Here is a 24,359-nt window from a genome sequence, read left to right as displayed (position 1 = left end):
TACCACACGAGATCATCAGTTTAGAGCTAAAAGGGATTTGAGAGGCCATTTTGTTCCAGCCTCTCATTTTACAGGTGTGGAAACTGAGACCTGGGGAGGTGAAGTCACACATAGGTCACACAGCAGATCCTAGCTTGAGAGCTGGAAGGAGCCTCAGGAGGCTCTCTAGTCCAATGCCTTTATTTTACAGATGAGGAAACTGAGGCCAAGAGAGGTGAAGTGATTTGCCCAAGGTGACAAATAATGAATGCTAAAAGTGGGATCCGGATCTAGAACCTGTTTCCCTGAGTCCCCAGTTATTCCAGTATATATCACACTGACACCTAGATAGATAAAATACAAATACAAGGTCAGGAGGGATGAGCCAAGGAGAAAGCCAAAGGGCTTTCAGTCTTAGAGAAGGAATTCAGGGGAGGGCGGAGGGGAGTAGACCACAGTCATTGTTGAGTGATGATAACCCTAGGAAGAATCTGGTACGCCTCCTATAGGAAGCCTTTCCTGATCTCCTTAGTTCACAGAGCGCTCTGCTCACTCTCTCACTCTCTCTCTCTCTCTCTCTCTCTCTCTCTCTCTCTCTCTCTCTCTCTCTCTCTCTCTCCCTCTCTCCCTCTCTCTCCCTCTCTCTCCCTCCCCCCCAAATATCCTGAACCTAATTGTATCCGAGCCTCGCTCCTCACAGCCAGCTCTTGGAGGGCAAACGGTGTTTCTTCTTGTTGTTGTTGTTGTTGTTATTGTTGTCGTAGGCGCCGTCGTTGCTGTTGTTACCGCTGTGGGTGCCTATAAGAACAGAGCCGGAACTTCACTGCTTGTTGAGAGCAGGAAAATTGGAGGCGGGAGCTATCACTTTCAGTTGGGGGGTAAGCAGACAGAATCGGAGATGCCTTTGAGAGAGAGGTTAAACTCGAACTGAGCTGGGAAGGAAGCGCAGCTTTCAACAGGCAGAGGTAAGGAGGCGGCGAATTGGGGGTCTGGAGAGCGGGTTCTGGGTGGTGGTAGAGAGCGGGATGAGGGGTCGCAATGGGAATGCGCCGGGGCTTGGGGGAACAGCTGCTATGGCCAGTTCGGACTCTGTGTACAGGGAGTGAAGGGGAGCGATCTGAAATGAGGTTGGAAAAGGAGGATTGGAAGAGATTTCGGATGCTATCCGGCATCCGACTCGGGCACCTGGCTTGCCCCAAAGCGCTAACAATTTTGGCCACGGCGTCTCTCAAAAAGCAGCCGTTAAGTTAAAGAGGGACTGCAATCTGCTTCTGCAGAGGCAGCACCTGCAACGAGAGGCAGAGTATTGAGGTCTTTTAGCTGTGTGGCCACGGAGAAATCTCTTAACCTCTCTGAGCTGCCGACAATTTCTGAGACCAGAAATAGTGGATGGCTTGGAATCAGCCTCAGTGGAGGGAGTTTGTGTGCACTGGTGAAATCCAAGTTGCTTAATGTGTTGCTGTATATTCATAGGAACAGAGATCTAGAGCTGGAAGGAACTTCAGAGGCTATGTGGTGCAACCCCCTCATTTTACAGAGGGGGAAACTGAGGTCCAGTCAGAGGAAATGTCTTGCTCAAGGTCATATAGGTGGCAAGTGGTAGAGCTGAGGTTTCAATTGAGGTTCTCGGGCTCCTGGTTCAGTGTTCGTTGGTTTGTTTCTTTCCACTGCATTGTCTCCCTGTCTCTTAAAACCCCCCTCCCAGGTTGGAGATCGATCGGGCTCTGCCCTAGTGGAGGGGTTTGTTATACGGGAGAAGATATAGATGCTTGAGAGAGTGTGGTATTGTTGATAATCAATATGTATGAGACGGTATGTTATTTGGATATTGTCTGTAATAGAGTGATTGAAATGAGTAAATAATAATAGATCATCACTGGGCTAGAGTGATGGAAGGAGGTACAATGGAATGAGCCCCGGTCTGGAGGCAGAGGACCCTGGTTCAAATCCAGCCTCTGCCCCTAATTACTTGTGTGACCTTGGATAAGCCCCCTCACCTCCTTGGGTCTCAGTTTCCTTCCCTGTAAAATATGTGTATCTGAGTGTGTGTTCAATTAGATGGTCTCTGAGATGCCTTCCAGCCCTAAACCTGAGTCTTATCAGCATAAGATTTCCAGTCAAGAGAGACTTGCATTTAAATCTGTTTCTGCCCCTTATTACTTGTGTGACCTTGGATAAGCCCCCTCACCTCCTTGGGTCTCAGTTTCCTTCCCTGTAAAATGGGGGGTTTCCAACTAAATGGTCTCTGAGATGCCTTCCAGCCCTATACCTGGGAGTTGTATCAACATAAGATTTCAAGTCAAGAGAGACTTGCAAAAAATTAAATTTAATTAAATTTAAATTAAAATAGAATAAAAAATAAAAAAGAGACACTTGCATTTAAATCTGCTTCTGCCCCTTATTACCTGTGTGACCTTGGATAAGCCCCCTCACCTCCTTGGGTCTCAGTTTCCTTCCCTGTAAAATGGGGGGTTTCCAACTAAATGGTCTCTGAGATGCCTTCCAGCCCTATACCTGGGAGTTGTATCAACATAAGATTTCAAGTCAAGAGAGACTTGCCAAATAAAATAAAAATAAAAAGAGAATAAAAAATAAAAAGAGAGACTTGCATTTAAATCTGCTTCTGCCCCCTTATTACTTGTGTGACCTTGGATAAGCCCCCTCACCTCCTTGGGTCTCAGTTTCCTTCCCTGTAAAATGGGGGGTTTCCAACTAAATGGTCTCTGAGATGCCTTCCAGCCCTAAACCTGAATCTTATCAACGTAAGATTTTAAGTCAAGAGAGACTTGCAAAAAAAATTTTTAATTAAATTAAAACAAAATAAAATAAAATAAATAAAAAGAGAGACTTGCATTTAAATCTGCCTCTGCCCCCTTATTACTTGTGTGACCTTGGATAAGCCCCCTCACCTCTTTGGGCCTCAGTTTCCTTCCCCTTAAAATGGGGGGTTTCCAACTAGATGGTCTCTGAGGTGTCTTGCAGCCCTAAACCTGGGAGTCTTATCAACATAAGATCTCAAGTCAAGAGAGACTTGCATTTAAATCTGCTTCTGCCCCTTATTACTTGTGTGAACTTGGATAAGCCCCCTCACCTCTTTGGGCCTCAGTTTCCTTCCCTGTAAAATGGGGAGTTTCCAACTAGATAGTCTCTGAGATGCCTTCCAGCCCTAAACCTGGGAGTCTTATCAAAGTAAGATTTCAAGTCAAGAGAAACTTGCATTTAAATCTGCCCCTGTTCCTTATTACTTGTGTGACCTTGGATAAGCCCCTTCACCTCCTTGGGCCTCAGTTTCCTTCCCTGTAAAGTGGGGGCTTTTCCAAATAGATGGTCTCTGAGGTGTCTTGCAGCCCTAAAGCCGGGAGTTTTTTCAGCATAAGGTTTCAAGTCAGGAGAGACTCGAATTTAAATCTGCCTCTGCCCCTCTCTTGCTGTGTGACCACCGGCCAGTGTCCCCCTCTGAGCTGCAGTTCCCTTGCAGTACAAAACGGGGTCTGCGGTCCCTCCCTGGAAAGGCTATTGTGAGGTTCGAATGAGAAAATGACTGTAAAACATCCTGGAAACTGCGCTCCAAACAACGGCTGCCTTCTTTTCATCATCGGCTTTCAGGCTGCAAGGGACCTCGGAGCCCCTCGTCGTCTCGCGGCTGCGGCGGCGGGGACCCCCTGAGAGCCGGGGAGGAGAAGCCGGGATAGACGCCAGCTTGAGGTCGCCCGGGGAGCCGGTGCCCACTGATCTCCGGGAGAAGTGAGTAAAGTGACTTGCTGAAAATCGCACAGGTAGCGGGGGGAGGGGGAGAGGGGGAGGGGGGGCGAGGGGGGGATGACTCGCTCAAGGTCACTTAGGTAGTCAGTGGCAGAGGTAGGATTCTAAACGTAGGCAGGGATTGTCCCTTACGAGCCAGCTTCCCGTGTCTGTCACAATTGGTCTCTCCGGGTGGCAGGGGGGAAAGACGGGAAAATCTCCCCAAGCCCCGCTCTGTAAAAGGACATCTTTCCTGCACGTAAAGCCGGAGAAGACCCTCCTAACTCCCTCTTCCCCCTGCTCAGGACCCGAATCCTGGTAGGTCATTCCCCGCACTGACATCATGGGTTTAACTGCCAGGACCCAAATCTTGTCACTGCCACCGTGGGCTAGAGCCGAGGCTACCTCCCATTGAAGCATCGGCTCCCGCAGAAAGCCTGGGCAGCCGCGGGAGCCGCGTCTCCCCGAGCCAGGCTCCGGGATCGGCGAGAGCGAGCCGACAGCAGAGGCTACCTTCCCGCCTCGGAAGGCGGCTGGCATTTGCCCCGAGAGCGGGCCGGCCGGCCGATCAATCGCCCGGCGGCTCAGCCCCCTCGGTCGCTACGCGCATCTCCCCGGTAGCAAAGCAGATCCGCACACCCCAAGGAAGCTGCTTGCTACCGAGAGAGGACGTGACAGGATTTTCTCTCGCAGCCTGGAGCCCAACTGAAACGCTCGTGGGCTAAGTGAGGAGGACACAGAACGAGGGGTCGTCGCTCGCTCGCCCTTTCCCCAGCGTGCAGAGCTGAGGCGGTCGAACAGCGGGGCATCAACAGGTATTCCCATGTCTATTAATTCACGGTGGGGGGGGGGGATTTTGTTCTGGCGATCGTTAGTGCACGCTGAGGGAGGGTGAGGGCTGCTAGCGTCAGTTACACGGGAAAGCCACATTTCCGCGGAGAGCCTGCCGCGGGGGACTTCAAAGGGTTAACGGGAACTAGTCGCCTCTTTTATGATTGACCACTTGCCTCTTTCCCGACTAGCCTCTCTTAGCAGCTGGACTCGAAGTAGATATTGTTTGCGAACTCTTATTCCACTCCGTGATGTGACTGGGAACATTTTAGGGGGTACCTGATGGGTTTTTCCCCTTTTTTCCCACTTAGCCTTTTTACCCCCACTACAGGGTCCCGCCCCGCCACGCGGGGCACGGCCAGGGTCCTGGAGGTGCGTACCTCCCCCTCCCCAGCCCGCTAATTGCCCCAAAGGGGAAGAACAGCTGGTCCACAGCTGTCAGTGGCCACTTCTTCATTTTTACCAGTTTCCCCCTCCATTTGGCAGCCTGTCTTCTCCCTGCATTCTTCAGTTGGTGCTGTTATAATGAGAAACCAAGAAATCGATGTGAGCCAGTGTTACAGTTAGGGCTGGTCTCCATGGTAAACTGCAGTACTGTACCAGAAGAGAAAAAGGCGAGTTAAGGACGTTAAGTAGAGAGAGCATGGGTGGGGGGCTGCTGGGGTGTAACCACAGTGTCAATTGAATTTCTCTCAGAGGTTTGTCTCGGGTCTAGGGGTTTCGCGGCAGTGAAGTCCCCTCTCGGGAGAGGAGGCGATCAGAGAAGTAAAGGCTATTTCTCATGCATGGCTAACTCTTCCCACACATTTGTCTAGACCCGTGGAATGAACATTAACCTCTCCTTCAGACCCTAGATGAAAACGGACGTGGAAAAGGCCTCCTCTGGCATCTGACCGTCACCGGCCGCATCACGCTCCATCGGACAAAAACTCAGAAGAGTCACGTGAGACGAGGAAGAGTTGGGAACCATGTCTCTGTCCCAGGAAGTCGCTAATTCCACTCATCTCCCAGGAGATCCAGGCAACAGCAGTTATGACAGCGGCCACGGCTGCATCAGCAGCGGCAACGGCAGCGGCGGCGGCGACAGCAGCGGCGGCGGCGGCGGCGGCGGCGGCGGCAGCGGCAGCGACAGCGGCAGCGAGGGGCACTCGCTCCTCAGCCTTTTCCACTGCATCGTCCGGATCTCCCTCATCTCTTCCTTCATCTGCGTCTCCCTCCTGAGCAACACCCTGCTGCTGCTTGTGTTCCGGCGCAAGCCCCAGCTGCTGCAGGTTGCCAACCGCTTCATCCTCAACCTGCTCATTTCAGATCTGCTCCAGACGGCCGTGGTGATGCCCTGGGTAGTGGCAGGCTCCCTGCCTTCCTTCTGGCCCCTGAGTCAAAGCCTGTGCACGGCCATGGTTACCCTGATGCACCTCTTCGCCTACACCTCGATCAACACGATCATAGTGGTGTCCATCGACAGGTACCTGTCCATCATCTACCCTCTGTCCTATCCCAACAAGATGACAACCTCGTGGGGATGCATGTTCATCCTGGGCACTTGGGTCTTCAGTCTGATTCAGAGCGTCCCACCGGCCATGGGCTGGGGGGAGATCATCTTCGACAAGGATAGCTCTCTGTGCATGGTCCTCTGGAGCGCAAGCCCCTCTTACACCGCCATGAATATCCTGCTGTCCTTCCTGTGTCCGGCGGCCATCCTGGTGGGATGCTATGGGATGGTGTTCCGAGCAGCCCGAAGGCAGAATGCCCTAGTGCATCCCATGCGGCCCCGGAGCCTGGGGGAACCGATGCAGGACATCAGCATTGCTGTAGAAGAGCCGAGTGAGGAAGAGGAGGAGGAGGATGGCGATGCCATCGTGCCCACCCCTCGCCTGTTCCAGAACAGCCCCCGGAAGCGCCGGACCAAGCCCAAGCCCTACCACTGCAAGGCTGCCCGAGTGATCTTCGTCATCATCGCCTCCTTCACCGTGTGCATCGGCCCTTACTGCCTGCTGGCTGCCGTCTCTGCCGGGGTGGGAGTGGCCCCTCCGTGGGTCAACTCGTGCATCTTCCTGCTCTTCTTCATGCAGTGCTGCCTCCACCCTTACACCTACGGGTACATGCACAAGAGCATCAAGAAGGAGCTCACCATGGCCTTGCTCGGCCTCTTCTGCAGACGGCCACTCCGGCGCCGGAACTCCAGCACCGACAACAACTTCCCCATGACCATGACCATGACCGAGACCAGGACTTTGCCTTCGCACTTCTCCCTGACCTCGGCCTGGAAATCCTAGATGGGCAGCCATCACCGCGGCCCAGGCAAAGACAATTCCGAACAGTTCATTACCTCTGTAAAGTAAATTAGTTGATTAAGAATGGAGGAGGCCCCGGGGGGACTTGATGCTGTGAGCCAAGAACTTTGGGACTCTGAGCAGGACTTTGTCCCCCCCCTCCCCAACTCCTCCAACTTTCACCCCCCCCCAAGATATTTAAACACCAAATTATTAGAGATAGCTCCTCATAGACTGACTCTCCATCTCAGAACTGTGCTCAGCATTTGGGCCTACTCCTGCAGTTACATTGTGTCAGCCTGGGTTCCCCTAGGAGCACCTGGGAGAGAACACAAGGACTTCTAGTAACCAGGACCACAGTAGGCCCCTGACAATTACCTGCCAGATGAAAGATAGGTAAACTTACTCATCAGTCCAGGTGAACTTTCCTTTCCAGAGCTTTTGAAATGGGCCACATGGGCCCACCATGGAAGAAGGCCACTGCGTCATGACCAGAGGCTCAGCGTGAGGATGGAATCCCAGGAAGATCCCGTGAGGCTCTGGCAGCATCAGAAAGAGTGGACAAAGCTTGTCCACTGAACAGGGGGAGGGAGGGAAGCACACCATCACATCCCATTTGCTGTTGTCTTGTTTTTGTGGAACGGGTAAGGCGTAAAGCCATGCCCTAAAAAAAAAAAAAAAAAAAAAAAAAAAAAAAAAAAAAAGGGAAATCTGGAGACTTGCCCTAAAAGGGCTGCATTGAAAGATATCTCCTATTTCCTATTTGAATGAGGTCAGAGAGGGCAACACTTTCAGTGTTTCTCCCTTTGCCCCTCATGAGTGGACCGAGAGGCCCCAAACCTAAATGGTCAAATATGGCTAAGTTAAATCTTCTCTGGCGGTCCCTTTTGTTTCCAAAAACAGGCACTTCAGCTAAGACAGCCCTTGATGGGAACTGGAAGATAGGGCAAAAGTCCTGTGCTGTGTTCACTGCCCACCAGAGTGATGAGACTCTCATTAGGAAACGTGACAGGTGTGATTCCGGCACAGTCACAAATCTGAACTGAGAGAGGGAAAGTTCTGGGCAGCACTGGGAAACAAACTGTAAGGAGCCCACTGGCCACAAAGGGACCGCCCAGGCCTCTTCCATGCATCCCCAGCTGTCTTCTTCCTCCCGCAGAGTTCCTAATAGCCTCCAAGCTCCCAGCAGGTAAGGGAGAGAGAGAGAGAGGAGGAAGTCTGAAATGACATCGGAGGGGAAAGTATGACATTCCCTGGTGAGTAACTAATGTTATAGCACCACATAGATGGTATGCTTAGCAAATTTGCAGCTGGCACCGAACTCTGGGAACCAACATGTTGTATAGCAAAGTCAGGCGATAAAAAGCCCAAAAGATGGGTCAGAATCCAATCTGGGGAACCGGATTCGAGATTTCTAGCAAAGCTGACACCTGGAAAAGTCACCTATGAGTCCAAGAGGGTAGGGGAGGCTAACCAACAGTTCTTGGGGCAAAGACATGGGGATTTTAGTGGGAACTCTAAGCTCCACATGAGACAACGAATTACCTTAGGGGCCATGTTCAGGACTTGAAGAGTCATTGCACTCTCGTCCTCTGCCCCTCTGTCAAACCACATCTGGAGCAGTTTGGGTGGGTGGGTGGGGACACTAATACACAGGAAAGCAACCAAAAGATGGGAATTGGTTTCTAGATGATGCCATATCAAGCCTGCTTCAACCAGAATGACTGTTACCTGGCCTTGTTCTGCTCGTTTGCCAGAGAGGGAGCAAGTGGGCGGATGTTTACTGCCCCATGATGTTCTGCTCCCATCTCAAGCTGGAAATCAGACCTTTCCAGTCAAAATTAGCCTGGACATTTCTGTTAGAAAAGGAGAGAGCTTTGGGGAAACCTTGACAAAAATCTTGATTTTGCCTTGGGTTAATAAAGGAGAAGGTTGTGTTACATACAGCAGGGGTGGGAAACCTTTTGGCCAAGTCTGCGCATCACTGTCCCTAGTTCCGATCACAGAGGTCTGATCTCTCTGAGGTCAAGTGGCCCCCAAAAGGTCAACCTGATCATCTGGGTTCCCCAATGACCATGCCAAAGCGAATCAAATTGGGGGAGGGGGAGACAAAGACAAATCACGACAATTCGACTGGAAGATTATGGTCAATTTAGTGGCCACAAAATAGGGCAATATTGCCAACCTCCAGCCCCATCCTTACGGAATTCCCATATCTCATTAGAACTCATGCTTTATTGATATTAGACCTCCACTGGCTATGTTCTCAATCATTTGCATAGCCCTGTATCCATTCCTCCTCACTGATTCTGACAGGAGCTCCTCTGGGGAAAGAGGTAAACAGCCCTGGAGCTGGGCTGTGAACAGCTGGAGGGGCACTTTGCCAGTGGTCAGCATCTGGAGGGAAAGAAGGAAGTGGCATTTAGCTAGCTGGACCTGAGGATGTGGGATGGATCTGTCCAGGAAAGCTAGGGGAACTCGGGATCTGTGATCATACAGACAGGGCCAGGGAGAGACTGAAGTTTCCTCTTGGCTTTCTGAAGCTAAACAGCAAGGAAAGGTGCTGTATGGCTGCTTTGGTTGCTAATGTGTAGCCATCTTGTTCCTCAAGCTGCCTGTCCCCAGAAGGTAGCTGAGGAAACAAATGGTCCCACCCAATGACCCACCTTTTGATCAGAGGAGAAAAGGGCGGGATTTGGGCTCAAATCTCAGCTTCTCCTCTTTGGAGCGGTGTGACCTTGGGCAAGTCACTCAAGTTTTCTGAAGCCCCAGTTTCCTCATCTGTAAAATGGGGGGGTTGGACTGGATAACCTGGGAGGTCCCATCCAACCCAAGATAGGGATTCTGTGATTTGGAGCTGTTTATGGTATTGGAAGCTGTTCTAGATCGACTGTCTTTTGGCTAGAGAATACGCAGTTAGGTAGATTGTATTTTAATCACATTCTTAAGGCATTTGTTGAAATCGAACCACTTGTTATTTTAAAAACTCAACTGCCAAAAACCATTTCAGAAAAATGCTTTGCCTGCCTCCTTTCTGCCTCACCTTCTCTCTCTTACCTTTGCCTCTTTCTCTCCCCCTTCTCTCCCTCTCCTGATTTTTTCTGTCCCCTTCTTCTCTCATCTCCCCTGCCATTTTCTCTCTCCTTCCCCTCTCTCCCCTCCTTTCTATCCCCTGCCATTTTCTCTCCCCTCCTCTCTCTTCCCCTCCTCTCTCTTCTCCTGCCTTTCTCTGTCCCCCTCCTCTCCCCTTTCTCCCCCTCTTCTCTCTCCCCCTCCTCTCCCCCCTTTTCTCTCTCCCCTGCCTTTCTCTCTCCCTTCCTCTTTCTTCCCCTCCTCTCTCTTTTCCTGCCTTTCTCTCTCCCCCTCCTCTCCCCTTTCTCCCCCTCTTCTCTCTCCCCCTCCTCTCCCCCCTTTTCTCTCTCCCCTGCCTTTCTCTCTCCCCCGCCTCTTTCTTTCCCCCTCCTCTCTCCTGCTCCTCTCTCCTCTGCCTTTCTCTGTCCCCCTCCTCTCTCCCCTCCTCTCTCTCTCCCCCTCCTCTCTCCTCTTCTCTCTCCCCTGCCTCTTTCTCTCTCCCCCTCCTCTCACCTGCTTCTCTCTCTCCCCCTTCTCTCTCTCTTCTCTGCCCCTTCTCTTTCTTTTGCTCTCCCACCTCTCTCTTTCCATCCCCCTGCCCCCATCATACAACCAGTATATGTCAGAGGCATTTCTGATTTCAAGGCTGACCCTCTCTACCCATTAAGCCACACTGCTCATCTTGCTTTTCCACACCACCCTCAATTCAAAACCATATTTCCAACCCATCTACCCTTTTGGGTCCATTTAACAATGCACCTGACATTCTCAGCTGGTGTGGAAATCCAGTGATTTAATTTTAACATGCCTTTTTCCCCATAGTCTTATTCAGTTTTCATTCTTTTGGTAAATATAATTTTTAATTATGGGAAAGATGTACATCACAGATCTTTTGGTTGAAGCAGAGACCTTTTTCATGTGAGAAGCGAAGAAAAAGGACCTCAGATCTGATAAGATTCAGCTTTGCTGCCATTTTTTTATTACAGAACAATTATGTGCTAGATCCAATAAAATCACTAACAACATTAGGAAGTTTTTCTGCACACAATATTCTGTCATTTGAAAATAGGTGAGCACAAAAAAAGTTAGCTTAGCCTCCCAGGCTTTCACGGGGCAGCTAGTATAATGGAAGAGTTCTGAATCTGGAGGGCTGGGGACCCAGATTGAAATACAGGCTCTGCCAATTTACTAGCTGTGTGACCTTGGGCAAGTCACTGTACCTCGGTAGGCCTCAGTTTCCTCATCTGTAAAATGAGGGGGTTGGACTAGATGGCTTCTCAGATCTCTTCCAACCCTCAATCCATGATGCTATATGTCTTTTGATTTTCTATCATCGGAAGATTGGTTGAAGGATGTTTACCTTGGAGAAGTTAAGATTTGGGTGAAGGGGGTGTGCTCCCCACAATATGGCTGTCATGTGGAGGGCTTAGACGCAGTCTACTTGCCCCCCCACACACCCCGGGGTACTAGAAGCATTGGACAGTAACTGCAAAGAGGTAGATTTCCATTTGATGTCAGGGAGATTTTCCTGACAGAGCTGCCCCAAAGCAGACTGGCTTACCTCGGGAGGTAGTGAGCTCCCCTTTCCTGGAGGGCTTTGGCCAAGGCTAGCCACCCCCCGCCCATCGAGGGGATTTTCATGCGGAATGAGTGGGAATCGCTGGCCTCTGAGGCCCCTTCCAAGCCTCCTGATTCTTTGAGGCTGTCTGATGGCTTTCTATTTTTTCAAGCTTTTGTGAGGCTCTATAATGACTTTCTTTTATTTTTTTTAAAGGCTTTTGTGAGTCTATCCAACGCCTTTCTTTTTTGTTTAAGGCTTTTGTGAGTCTATAGAATAACTTTTTTAAGGCTTCATATTTTGGCCTCTTAGGACATTTAAGCATCTCATTAGTTCCAAATATAGGAAGTAGAATAGATGTTAAAACTATTTTATTTAGGATTCTGTATTTAATAACTAATAGTAGAGCTTCTAGTTTGCCTGGGTATGAGCCGCTTTGACGCACATGCTATTTGAAAAAGCTTAGAAAAACAGTCGTGTCCCCACTTAGAGTGATGAGGGGAGCTATGTTGGGGCTCTTAGAACCCCCAGGTTTCCTTTTCTTCCCTATCCCTGTAATAGCAGTGGCTGGTGCTTTTTTGCCTCTTTGGTCATCCTTATTGGCGACTTGCCTTCCCAAACATCACCTGCCTGCCCTCCCTTTCCCTGAACCCAGGACCAGCTGAGGTTCACCCCCAAGGGTGAGACGCTTCCCCAAGGGACCCAGGAGCTGAAGGAGCTACCCTCAAACTGACAGATCTGCAAATACCTGAAAGCCCATGACCTTTCCAGTAAGTGAGAAAGGAGAAGGGAGGAAGGAGGAGGAAATGTGAAGGCAATTAAGTGAGTGCAGTCTGGGAGGTGGAACAGCAGGATAGGTAGCATATACAAAGGCCAAGGGGGAGCCAGAGTTGGGAAGGTAGAGGGCTTCTCAGCAACCTACGTGTCCAGGTTGCCAGAAAAAAAGGGCAATTTTGCATACATATCTGGCCATCTATAGAGGTGGCAGGGGGAGGGTAGGCATGGCTTAGGAGTTTGAGAGAGTGAATTATGGTTCTTTTCATCAAATTCTGAGAATAATAATAATAATAATAATTCTATGGCATCCAGGGGCTTACAAAGCAGTCTCTTCACCACAAGCATGAGGCCCCTAATAGAAGTATTATACCCATTTTAGCGACTGGGAAAACTGAGACTCAGAGAGAAGGGCAGTGAACTGAAACTATTTGCCTTTGCTCAACCTAAAATGATGCTTCAGTCCAGATGTGTGTGATGCATTTAGTGTAGCTGGCTGGATTCTCTTTGGGTCCTGTTCAAATCCTGCTGTGATAGGCCTTAGAGGCTCTAACTCTCCCCATCTCCCCAACCCCAAATGAAATCAGACCACCTTTTTGGCCAAAGATTGGCTTACAAGGGTACAAACTGAGTTCTGCTCCCTTAGTTTATCTGAAAATGCTGTCTCTACAATTATAAAAGTCATCTCTAGATGACCAAGATATTTATTTGAATGATTGGACTAACTCTCTTTTTCCAGTGCTAGGTTTGGAGTCCAAGGCTCTGGGTTCCAATCTTGCCTCTCCTAAGGTCACCTCTGTGACTTTGGGCAGGTCATTTCTCTTCCCTGGGCCTCAGTTTCCTCATCTGTGAGATAAGGGGGTTGTATAAGATGCTAGCTACAATCTTTCCAGCTTTCTGATCCTTATAATTCAATAATTTGTCTCTGCCAAAAATCTCTGGGCAATGTTTCGATTGCTCCACCACCTGGGGTAGAAACATTATAGTGATTAGTGGGACAAAAGGCAACATTCTCAGCGATTCTTAGCATGAAGTAAAGATGGCATTTATACCACTATAGTTAAGGCTCAGTAGCTCCCCCCCCCAAAAAAAAAAGCACAAATATCAAGAAAGATTTCCCCTCATACTTAGGTTGTTGGGTTTGGTTTTGGTTTTTTTCTGCTTTGAAATAGCAGCCCTGCTGCTGAGGGAATATTCCAGAAAAACGTGTTTTCTTCTTTATTTGAGCAAAGGCTTGGAGGAGCTGAGGTGGGGGAGGAGGGAGCTAAACACTGGCTCCAACAGCCCCCTCCACTTTGGGCCAGTTCCCATTCAAGCCTGGGCCTGAGCAGTGGGTAGGCAGGTGGTGCTCCGGAACTCAGGGCTGCTTACCTGTTCTGTTCTGATGGGTTTATCAAAGCACTGGCCTTCCAAATCACTGGAGACAGACCTCCCTCCCCCCCCCACCCCCAGTCCCTGCCACCTTTTAGAATCACGGGGTCATGGGGAGACTCTACCCCAGGAAATCGGATAACTTCTAAAGTCACTAAAGGTTTGCTCAGTCCATTGACTACTAAATATCTCTCATTCTAGAAGGTTGAAGCCAACAAGATGGCTTATCATAGGGGCTTTACTGTTTACAGGAGGATGGCAGACTCGGAGGCAAAACCTGGGTTCAAATCCTGCTTCCCAATATCACTTACATCACTTGCTAGCTATATATCCTTAAGCACGTAGCTGCTCTGCTTTTGAGCCTGTTTCCTCCTGTGTACCACCTCTAGCACCTCCTTCCCAGGGGTGTTTGTGAAGCCCAAGCTAGCTAATGTATATAGCGCGCTTTGCAAACCTTAACACTATATAAATGTGAATTATTATTACTGTTATTATTCCTATTACTATCTATTATATTGTTACTATTATAAATGTTCTTTGACAATGAAGGTGCTAAATATTAGAATTTGTGTCCGTGTAGCTAGTTGCTTTCCTATGATGGACAACGTATATACACATCGTGCTAGGAGAGCTCTTGAAGGATGAGGGGGTCAATCATTTCTCAATTTCTGGAGTAGAACAGCTCAGTTGTTTCTTTAAAGATGTGTACAGAAGAGAGTACAAGGGGTTTCAAGTATGGCTGAGAGGCCAGTGTCATCTGAAGGCTAGCTCCAATGTTTATTTTGAAACTACTGGCCAAATATGGAGTCGAAACCCTATTCTAAGACAACTGGTTATCAACATGAGCTAACTGTCGGTTGAAGGCCTAGCCGGCATTGTCCACAGCACAATGGGCACCTGTCACCCACCATCCCTCTCCCATTGACTGCACAACAAAAAATGGACAGCCAAGTCCAATCTTTCCCTCCTGGGAAGGGCCTCTTGGGGGTACCTGAACAGGAGACAACTTGGCACTGCCTAGGCCCACTCAACATCTGTCCATCTAGCACTTGACCAGCACTGAGATGTGTCCAAAGTAAAGCTTGTCCAGTCAAGCCTAGATTTCGGAATCCTGGAAACAATTGGGCATGACAAATCAACAAATTCCCTAGGAATTCACTTTCTTAAACTTGTCCCCTGAAAAACTACACAAGTTGTTTGACTCTGCCCTTCTTCTTCCTACCCCAAGTCCTACCACAAGCCCTCTGGCCCAGCCCTGCACTGACCGTTCGCACCTCAATTTCTCTAGACTATTAAAACACACACACACCAAAACCCCCACACACACACACACAGAGGCATAATGTGAGGTGAACGGGGAGGTCCTGCGATTGAGGGTGGGCATGGCCGGCCTCTAGATCACTTGCATCACACAAGAAAAAAAAAGAGAATTCGATGATTTCTGCTACTGCTAGGTTTAAAAGAAAAAAATGACTTCTATCTCCATTGAGTCCTCCTCAATTTAAAATCCTGGGTTCAGAACCAAATTCCACATGAGGCTCTCTGAGCCAGAAAATAACAGACGTTTATGCTCTTTACTATGTGGATTTTTCATTTCCTTTTTTTTTTTTTTGTAATTTTTAAAGATGTTAAAATATGTTTGTAATAGAAGTGCCTTTTCACAAAATTCAGTCCAACTCGGGACAGAGCTCCCAAAGGCACAGTGTATCTTTAACGGCACAAATTGGGCAGTCCTTCCTTTCTTCCCTCCACTAGAAAAAATCCCTTCACACCCAAATCACCTTCTTACATAATAGCAACTCACATTTCTTGAGCACTAGGTTAGCCACGGGACAGGGCATGAACCGAGGCCAAATCCAGAGTGTTTTTCACTATGCCATGCTGCCCATTTTGCCGTTTTTTGCCTAGCTAAGTTGGCCCAGTAGGCAGGGGTACTCTGTCAAAGAGCAGTAGGCTTGCTTTAATTGAGTCATTTATAAAAGGTTTTCAGCACACTTTTCTTGGACAGAGAATGGAATCCTGCTTGAAGAATGTATTTAAAGTAGATTAAGTAATGCTTATGTCTTTAAATATACTATTACACTATCTTTGCTGTTTTCTTCTGTAAACTCAATAAAGTCTAATTTCACATCTGAATTGGAAGTGGCTGAGACTTTCATTTTGACTGTATTTGAAAAACAGATGCACAACATATACCACACTTACATAATGGGCATGCCTGATCAGCATCGCTTGAGAGGGGGTTAGTAAAGGAAAATTCCTCAAATAAGGGTGCTCTGAACCCTCTTGTGATTCAATCAGGAGGGCAACTCTTGGGATCAAGTCCTCCCTCCCTCCCTCTCTCTCTCCCAGCTGGAACACCTCACTCTAATGAGTCTAGCTGAGAACTAGCAAGTGTCCAACATCATGGGCCATATCAGCTCCAGCCAATCCACCCCACCCCCAGCACCCCTATCCCCATTCACATCTTCTTGGCTTTCAGAGGGCTCAGAAGGGAAAGGCCCACGAGCTGGGAGGTAGGAAAATGGAAGGGGAATAGTACACCAAGGGACTTTTTCTGCTAAAGTAGACAGTCAGTGACCCCCAAAACCCCCTATGAGAGCAAGAAGTCATTACAGAAGATAAGCACGAGGTTGGGAGGGCCTCAGTCAGCTTTCTGCTGTACCTGTCTAATAGGATGTCCAAATATCTGGAATTAGGTTGGTGGCTCCAAGTTTTGTATCCACTTAAAGAGTTGGAAAGGATGTTAGGCATTATATAGGCTAACCTAGAATCTATAACAGGCTACCCTGAAGCATGAAATCCCTGCCACATTCCTGAAAAGGGTCGTTCATCCTCCAGATAAAGGCCTCTCATCATGGGGAACTCACTACGACTTGAGAAATAAGCCCATTCTGTTTCCTTAGATATCTAGGATTCTACCTTTAGAGGGATGCCTATGTACCTATGAGCGTTCCCCCAAGGCCTAAAAAATAAACCAAGACTGACTGTAAAAGTATTATTTAGGAAAAGGCACAACGGAATTTGTTTTGAACCACCATGAAAGGCACAGCTATTAACACGTTGAGGACCGTCTTGAAAGCAGTGACCCCAATCTTTTGATGGGGTGGGGGTGGGGGGAAACAGCCAAGTGTCCTGATTAAGGACAATATAAGCAAGTCCACTCATTCCCTGTTACTTACCCCAGCTAAACCTATAGCTTCTCCAAATCCATGAGAAGAGTGACCAGTAACCAAAGACAAACACAGGCCAGGCCCCGAGGCTAGAGGTATGCAGTTTTATTGAATGACAAAGACACCAGTGTTTGCTATTTCATCAGTGCTAACACCTTACTAAACAAATGGAATCTCCAAGCTATAAAGGGCTGAGGGAAAAGGCATGCTCAATTTCTGAGTTAGAAAAATTCACATTTGACACAAGGATCACTAGCTCATCATTCTGATGGAGTAGCCATTCGAGCTGAACAAAAGGGGTTGGGGTGAGGGGCAAGTGTGGGGGGTGCTGAGCATTGGGAAGAGGGGGAAACCAGTGAAACATAGAACACCAGTGGCCTCATGTTAGTTTAGAAAGAAACTGACTTTCAGTCACTTCTACGGTTTTAAATTAAACCCCTTCAGTGGAAAATTGTTTCAAGAAAATAACAAGTATAAACCTGCATTCCCCAAAGGCATTTTCCCCCGTAAGAGTGGTGTTTTATGCCACATAAACTATTCATCTCTGATGTCTCAAAATAAGGTTTCCTCACAAAACAGTTAACATTTCTTTAAGATGTCGACAGCAAGGACGATCGGAAAGATCTCTCAGTGACTTTTCAATCCACCTTCAGGACACTGTAAATCTTGCTAACAAACCAGAAGCAGGCAAAAAATCCAATGGTCCCTGAAATGAGATGAAAAATATCTTGGTTAACTAGCAATTCTTACAAATCACGGATGGTTTTTTGAAAACATAAAACATGGCAATTTCTAAGAGGGCTGCCGATGCCCCAAAAGCTCATGACTTAGGAAATCCAAAGAGTGGTACACTGGGGATAGAGCTCTGGGTTGGGAATCTGGCAGACCTGAGTGGAAATCCAGTCTCAGGTACTTATTTACTGTGTGACCTTGGGTAAGTCACTTCACTTTTGTTTCCTCCTCTATAAAATGGGGTTGTTGTGAGAATCAAATGTGCCTAACACAGTGTCTGGCACATAGTAAGCACTATATAAATGTTAGCTATTATTATTACTTAAGTGCTTTGCAAATCTTAGGTGCTATATAAATGATAGCTATTATTGTTATTGTTGTTGTTGTTATTCTATAAGATAGCAAAATCCTGAGCCATTAACTAAAACAGACTGACAATGGAGATTCTCTGAAGTGCTCCAGCACCCCTCCATGGAGGTAAACCCCATCCTGTAACACAGATCTTTGAGTTGCCTAGTTCTCCAGAGGTAGGTGTGAGTGACTTGCCCAGCTAGCACAAGGCAGAAGCAGGATTTCACTTCACTGAGGTCCAGCTGCCTCTCATCAGAAAAAGATCTCTTATTGAAGAAGTCAGAAATGATCACTTTTGCATCTCCCATTTAACCCCTGAATAACAAGTTCCTGGTTTCAGACGGACACTACCCTCTTTAATTAGGATGCTACCCTCTTTAATTAAGGAACTGGGAAGGTGTGCGTGTTTGGAGAATCCTAGTTGGTTCAAACAGATCCAAGTGCTCATATTCTCATCACAAACATTTGTATGGATTGGCAAAAGGGTAGACTGAGAAAAACATTGAACTTGCAGTCAGAGGACCAGAGTTCAAATCCTCCAGCAGCCACTTCTATACCTGGGTGACCTTGGTGAAGTTTTCATGGGCCTCACTCAGTTTACTCATCTATAAAATGAAGGAGGGGCAGCTAGGTGGTGCAGTGGATAAAGCACTGGACCTGGAATTCAGGAGCACCTGAGTTCAAATCTGGTCTCAGACACTTGACACTTACTAGCTGTGTGACCCTGAACAAGTCACTTAACCCTCATTGTCCCACCAAAAAATAAAATTAAAATTAAATGAACGGAGGAAGGAAGATAGAAAGAAAGAAAGAAAATAAATGATGGAACTGTACCAGATGGCTTCTAAGGTCCCTTCCAATTCTCTATCTAGTATCTTCCAAGGTTCCCTATGCCAGGAATTCCCTTCCTTTCCTCTCCTCCACTCTTGAAACCCTACATGTTTTTTAAGGCCCAGCTCAACTGCTACCCCCTCCACACAGCCATCCTTGATTGCCCCCATATAAGCTCAAAATTCTTCATACTTGTTTCACCTAAATGTAATTCCCTTTTTAAAAAGTTTAAAAAAAGAAGAAGAAGAAGAAAAAAGAAAAAAGTATACACACATATTTTTGTTTGGGGGTTATTTGAGAAGGCAATTGGGGTTAAGTGACTTGCCCAAGGTCACACAGCTAGTAAGTTTCATGGGCCGCATTTGAACTCAGGTCCTCCTGACTCCAGGGCCAGTGCATTAGAATATATTTATGCCATTATCTTATCTCCCCTATGAGACCACAATTTCCTAAGGGACTTGTCCCCATAGAGCTCTGCATCTAGCAGGTGCTTGTTTAATATTTGTGAGTGAATGGCACAATGAGAGAGATGAAAGGTGGGTCAGATCAAGGGGCCCTCCCACTGCAGTGTGTCCACTAAGCAATCAGTACTCAAATTCTGCGGGTACAGTCTCCAAAGGAGTTGACTGGTCTTGATAGGGCAGATAGGATGTGGCAGAGCAGAGAAAGGGGAAGGCACTGCTGAATGAGCCAAGGCAAAGCAAGTCTGGTTAGGTTAGCAGAGCCCCTTTTCATTTCAAATAACAACTTCCAGTTTTCAGATGAAGAAATCAAAGCTACCTATTGTCATATGAAAAAATGTTCTAAATCAAATAACAACTTTCCTTCAATGTTGCACTTTAAAAAGAGATCACAAGATAGGGGTGCAACACCAAATAAGCACTTACATTTATATAGGTTGAAGATGATTAAGCCCATACATTATTTCATTTGAGCCTCAGTAACAGACAGCACTGTGAGTTATGGGATGGATCACCCCATTTTAGAGAAGAGGAACACTGAGGCCCAGAAATTTTGTTAAAACAACTTGCATAAGGTCACAATTCTGGCAGAGCTAAAAATTTAGACTGAAGCCTTCGGGTTCCATACCCATTGCTCTTCCTGATAGGCCATGCTGTCTCTATGCTGGGCCTACTGGTAGATAAGCTTCATTTTCCCAGCTCTCATCTGCTCCTCAGATTCTACACACAATTTATCCAGAAGCACTAAATACCATTCTAAAAGAATAGCAACTCAAGACTGGCAGAAGGGCGTTTTGAGGGATTGTCACCAGGCATACCTAACAAGTCATGCAGACACATACAAACACTGAACTTACTACTCAACCAGAGAGATCGGGTTGGGCATTAGGCCAAACTCGCCGATTTACAATCATTACGGGCAGGCCTGCAGCATCTAAGGTATCTCAAATTGGAGTAAATCCTTTGGGCTTGCGTGCCAGAACACACACTACTGTCAGCTTCTGCAAGTGTCCTCTGATTTCTTATGGCAATGAAACAGCACAGTGGGACAAATTATTTTGACGTCTTTTCTTAAAACTCAAGGCTTCAATGAGTCGCAAATAAAATCTTATGAGCACCACAAATCACAGCCATGTGCTGCTAGTGGAGTATGGATATTGACCACAAATGGTTCATGGGAATCCCACTCAAAGCAGAATCAAGAGCTGAATCTGTTATCATTTCAATACCTAATGTACTAATTTTTTAAAAAAAAATTCTTAACTTTAAAACTCATAATTGACAGGATTTGATTTTTTATCTCCAAATACAACTATGGTGTCATTATAAAAGGCTGAAGCCCTTAAAATTATGAAGATCATTTACAAAGGTTTAAGCTTCTATTTTTAAATCTACCAGTTTTCATCTTGTCGGTTAAGGTGGTAAACTGGTATGCTTTTTTATTTTTTTTTGGTTCAAAATATAATTAATGCATTTCTAACTAATCTATAGGGTTTCCCCCCTAGAATTGCTCTCATTTGCCCAGTATGAAGCAAGCTTTTGAGTACAATCCCATTTTAACTTTCTAATAATTTAAAACTAAATCAAGCTGACTTTTCATTTTAAAATGACTGAGGAATGAAAAATCAATGAGGATGCTAGGAGGGGGGTTTGTATAATGGCTGGGTTTTAGCTAAAGATTTTCAACTGCTTTGCTCCCCACGGTCACTATTTTTCTTTGGAAATTACAGTGAGTCAAAGAATAGCTCTTAGGAGCCGCCCCCGCCCCCTCCCTCCTTGGTAGAGGTGGGAGGTCCATGGGCTGCCATAGGACATATCTTTTCAGTCTATTTCAATGTAGTCATTGAATTTGCTGGGGTTTTTTATCTTCTTTTTTTCTTTTTAAAAAAAAAATATTTGTTTTGAGATGGATCTCTGGGAGGTAGAGGCAGAAAGATAGCCAGAAAGAATTTTTAGTGAAATTTTTTAAAAGTTAATAAAATTAATTTTTAAAACAAAATTTAATACCTGCTGTCTTGGGGGGGGGGTGGGGGGGAAGGGAGGGAGAAAAATTCAAAATTAGAAATCTTATAAAAACAAATGTTGAAAACTATCTCTACATGTAACTGGAAAATAATATAATACTTTTATAATTTTAAAAAAGACTTCAAAAAACACAAAATTTTTAAAACTTATAAAGGAAAAAGGAGAAAAATTAGTGACTTTTTTTTTTTTAGTGAGGCAATTGGGTTTAAGTGACTTGCCCAGGGTCACACAGCTAGTGTGACTTGTTTTTTAAAAGATTAACCCGGGGGCAGCTAGATGGCACAGTGGATAGAGCACCGACCCTGGAGTCAGGAGGACCTGAGTTCAAATCCGGCCTCAGACACTTAACACTTACTAGCTGTGTGACCCTGGGCAAGTCACTTAACCCCAATTGCCTCACTTAAAAAAAAAAAAAAAGATTAACCCAAGTGTTAGTGACTCATTAAAGAAGCAAAACCCCAGCCTCAGACACCTGACACTTACTAGCTGTGTGACCCTGGGCAAGTCACTTAACCCTCATTGCCCCGCAAAAAAAAAATTAAATAAATAAAATAAAATATAGATAGATAAATAAATAAATAGAAATAAAGAGGCAAAACCCTAAATTGAGATATGTCCAACTCCAAGCAATGTTTTCTTGGACTCGGGTCTAGTACTAACTCTGTCATCAATATGCTGTGTGAGTTTGGTCAAGTCACTTTCCCTCTCTGAGTTTCTCTAACCCCAAATTCTTCCACTATGAAGCAAGAGGGATAAAACAGGTGATGTTGAAGGAATCTTCTTTCCAATTCTCCTAAGGCTATCTGGAGGTTAGGACTTCTTAATCCTCTTTCTACCAGTGACCACCCTCCCCATCCCCAGTGCCCAATGCCCTTTTCTGACAGATCCCTGATAATCTCCAATGAATGACAAGCGTGGGGAGATGCTGCTTCAGTACACACCTCAGCCCTGACTCGAAACACGTTGAGGGGAGAGCCCAGAAATAGAATCAGATAGGAAAGGAGAGTGTTTGATTAACTTTCTAATAGCAAACACTGGGAAGAGGAATCATAATTTAATAAAATGCTATTAGGAGATCTGGATGGGAAGATGGTAGGAAAAAAAAAACATGGACCTTTACTTCCCATCACAAGAAATACCAGCTATTTCAATGAGGGTTTTTGAAATATTTTTTAAAGTAAGCAGAAAAAAATTAATAAAAAAATAATAAAAATAAAGTAAGCAGAAAATAACCCAGTTTACCTATGCCAAATATAGGCAGGAAATAAATCTTTATCAATCAAACATAAAAGGAAGAAATTACTGGGACTAGTTAGATGGGTATAATCACCACATTGGTCCAAACATAAGACCGCATTCCTAGAATGAAAGAGCTTTTAAAGGAGAAAAACAAACCAGCCCTAGATATATGGGTTCACTAAAAAATAATTATGCAGCTTAATAAATAAATAGATTTACTGTGAATTTTTAAAAACATTCCTTTCCATTCAAATAAAGGTTTGCAGATGAATGCTTCATTGTGTCTCTTTTGTTATCATTCTCCTTTACTTAGAGTATAATTTTGGGGCACAGTCAGGTTTTTTACAAGCTAGATTTAGGGGGGGCACCTATATTACTCCACTTGGCTGATGTGAGTCGGCTGCAGCATATTACTGTCCATGACTCAAGTCCAAGAATTATATTGAGTGACATCAATATATCAAGGATGATTTTGAAAGAGAGAGGAGGCAGCAGGGGCCAGTCATATGGTGAGAACAAAGGATCCGAGAGAGCCGGCCCCTAGAGCGACACATACCCCAGACTGAGGCAAATCAGCCAAGGGAGGCCCCCAAGCCTTCTTAAGAAATCCTAGAGGGAGGCTTTGCTGTAAGAAAATCAGAGCAGGGGAGGGTGTAGAAAGATTGTGATTTGTATTTGTGAAGGGAACAACCTCACAGGGAACAAAATATGAGGATGTTGTACTGTGAAGAACAGCTTAACTGAGTAAAAAAAAAAAAAAAGGAATGAAAATATTAGGAAAAAATGTTCACAGTGAAGATAAGATCAAGGTCTGACATACAGAATTTATGGAGAATGGATACAAATCTATCAAGGCAAAGAATATCTAGTTTCAAATAGAAAAATGGTCAGAAGATATAAATAGGCAATTTAAAAAAGAGGAAAAACAGATCATAGAAAATCCAAAACCAAAAATTCCAACCAAAAAAATAACCTTTGGGAAAATGCTCAACCTCACTAATAATCAGAGACATAAACTTGAACAATTCTGAGGTATCCTCTGATCCCCATCAAATCTGCAAAAATAAAAATGACAATGACGTTGGCAAGGCAGCAGGGAACAGGTACCCAGACTTGCCAAAGAGCGATTCTGCCGTACAAAACAAGTCATAAACCTCAGCAGACCCTTTGATCCAGTCGTTCTACTGTTGGAAATCATTTTCCATGAGGAAATAAATTTAAAGAATTATCTCTGTGAAAATATGGTTATGGCTACATTCTCTGTAATAGTGGAAAGCTAGACAAAAGCCTAAAAGCCCAACAGTTGGTGAATGGCTGAACAAACCACTGTTTGGCATAATGCAATTGAGTACTAGAATCGTCATTAAGAATGACAAATAGGAGAACTCGAAAGAAATATGGAAAACCTCTCTGAGAGCCTGCAAAAGCAAAAGCCTGGGCAGAACAGTTGGCTAGAACTATATAATAAAAACAATGGAGATGTTTTTCCAGTTTTCTGAATACACAATAAGTTGAGAAGGCATTTCAAGGGAGCTGCTGATAAAATTACACTGACATTTATGTTTGTGGGGGTTTTTTATTGTGAATAGGTTTGAATATCGATCACTACGACTTTGGTTATATAAAGTTAAGTTTCATAATGCAGTTATTCAGAAGTTGGGAAAAAAGAGAAAAGAGGAAGAAAAGCAAAGAGTCCAAAGCAAAACAGCCCCAACATGTCAAGATTTCTATTTATGTTCGCAATGTGGCTGAATAAAAATCATTTCTACTCTTTTTAAAAGGTGCTCGGTTCAGTTAATTTTCATAGTTGGCCTCTATTCAAAGGTGAATTTTTGTGTAGGATACAAGAACAAAACGGAACTCGAGCAAGCCTTTGTGTCCTGGAACATTTCCTTAATGTTTCAAGAAGACAGGGTAGGGTGGCCTTGTGTGCAAAGCACAGGAAGTT

General features: G+C 45.8%; 2 protein-coding genes and 1 long non-coding RNA gene across 3 annotated transcripts in view; 2 read left to right on the top strand and 1 right to left on the bottom strand.

The window, feature by feature from the left end:
- Positions 1-621: 621 nt before the first annotated feature.
- On the top strand, positions 622-5,670 carry LOC122733354. The gene is made up of 4 exons (XR_006353819.1): positions 622-944; positions 3,586-3,723; positions 4,414-4,535; positions 5,399-5,670. It is a non-coding gene; the product is annotated as an uncharacterized LOC122733354 (long non-coding RNA).
- An 11-nt stretch (positions 5,671-5,681) lies between these two features.
- GPR101 (G protein-coupled receptor 101) lies at positions 5,682-7,472 on the top strand (the record flags this gene model as incomplete). The annotated part of the gene is made up of 1 exon (XM_043974647.1): positions 5,682-7,472. A coding segment is annotated over one exon (1,146 nt), but the record flags the coding sequence as incomplete, so codon positions are not given.
- A 9,404-nt stretch (positions 7,473-16,876) lies between these two features.
- Positions 16,877-24,359, bottom strand: part of LOC122733672 (transmembrane 9 superfamily member 2-like) — an 86,705-nt gene continuing 79,222 nt past the window's right edge. Inside the window, exon 17 of the mRNA XM_043974273.1 lies at positions 16,877-17,478. Coding sequence (XP_043830208.1) covers positions 17,411-17,478 — 68 coding nt within the window. The 3' untranslated portion in view covers positions 16,877-17,410. The remainder of the gene's footprint in view (positions 17,479-24,359) is intronic.

The sequence above is a fragment of the Dromiciops gliroides genome, chromosome X, assembly GCF_019393635.1.
Source record: "Dromiciops gliroides isolate mDroGli1 chromosome X, mDroGli1.pri, whole genome shotgun sequence".
Taxonomy (NCBI): domain Eukaryota; kingdom Metazoa; phylum Chordata; class Mammalia; order Microbiotheria; family Microbiotheriidae; genus Dromiciops; species Dromiciops gliroides.
Note: the sequence above shows the minus strand (reverse complement) of the source record. Positions and strands in the feature narration are given on the sequence as shown.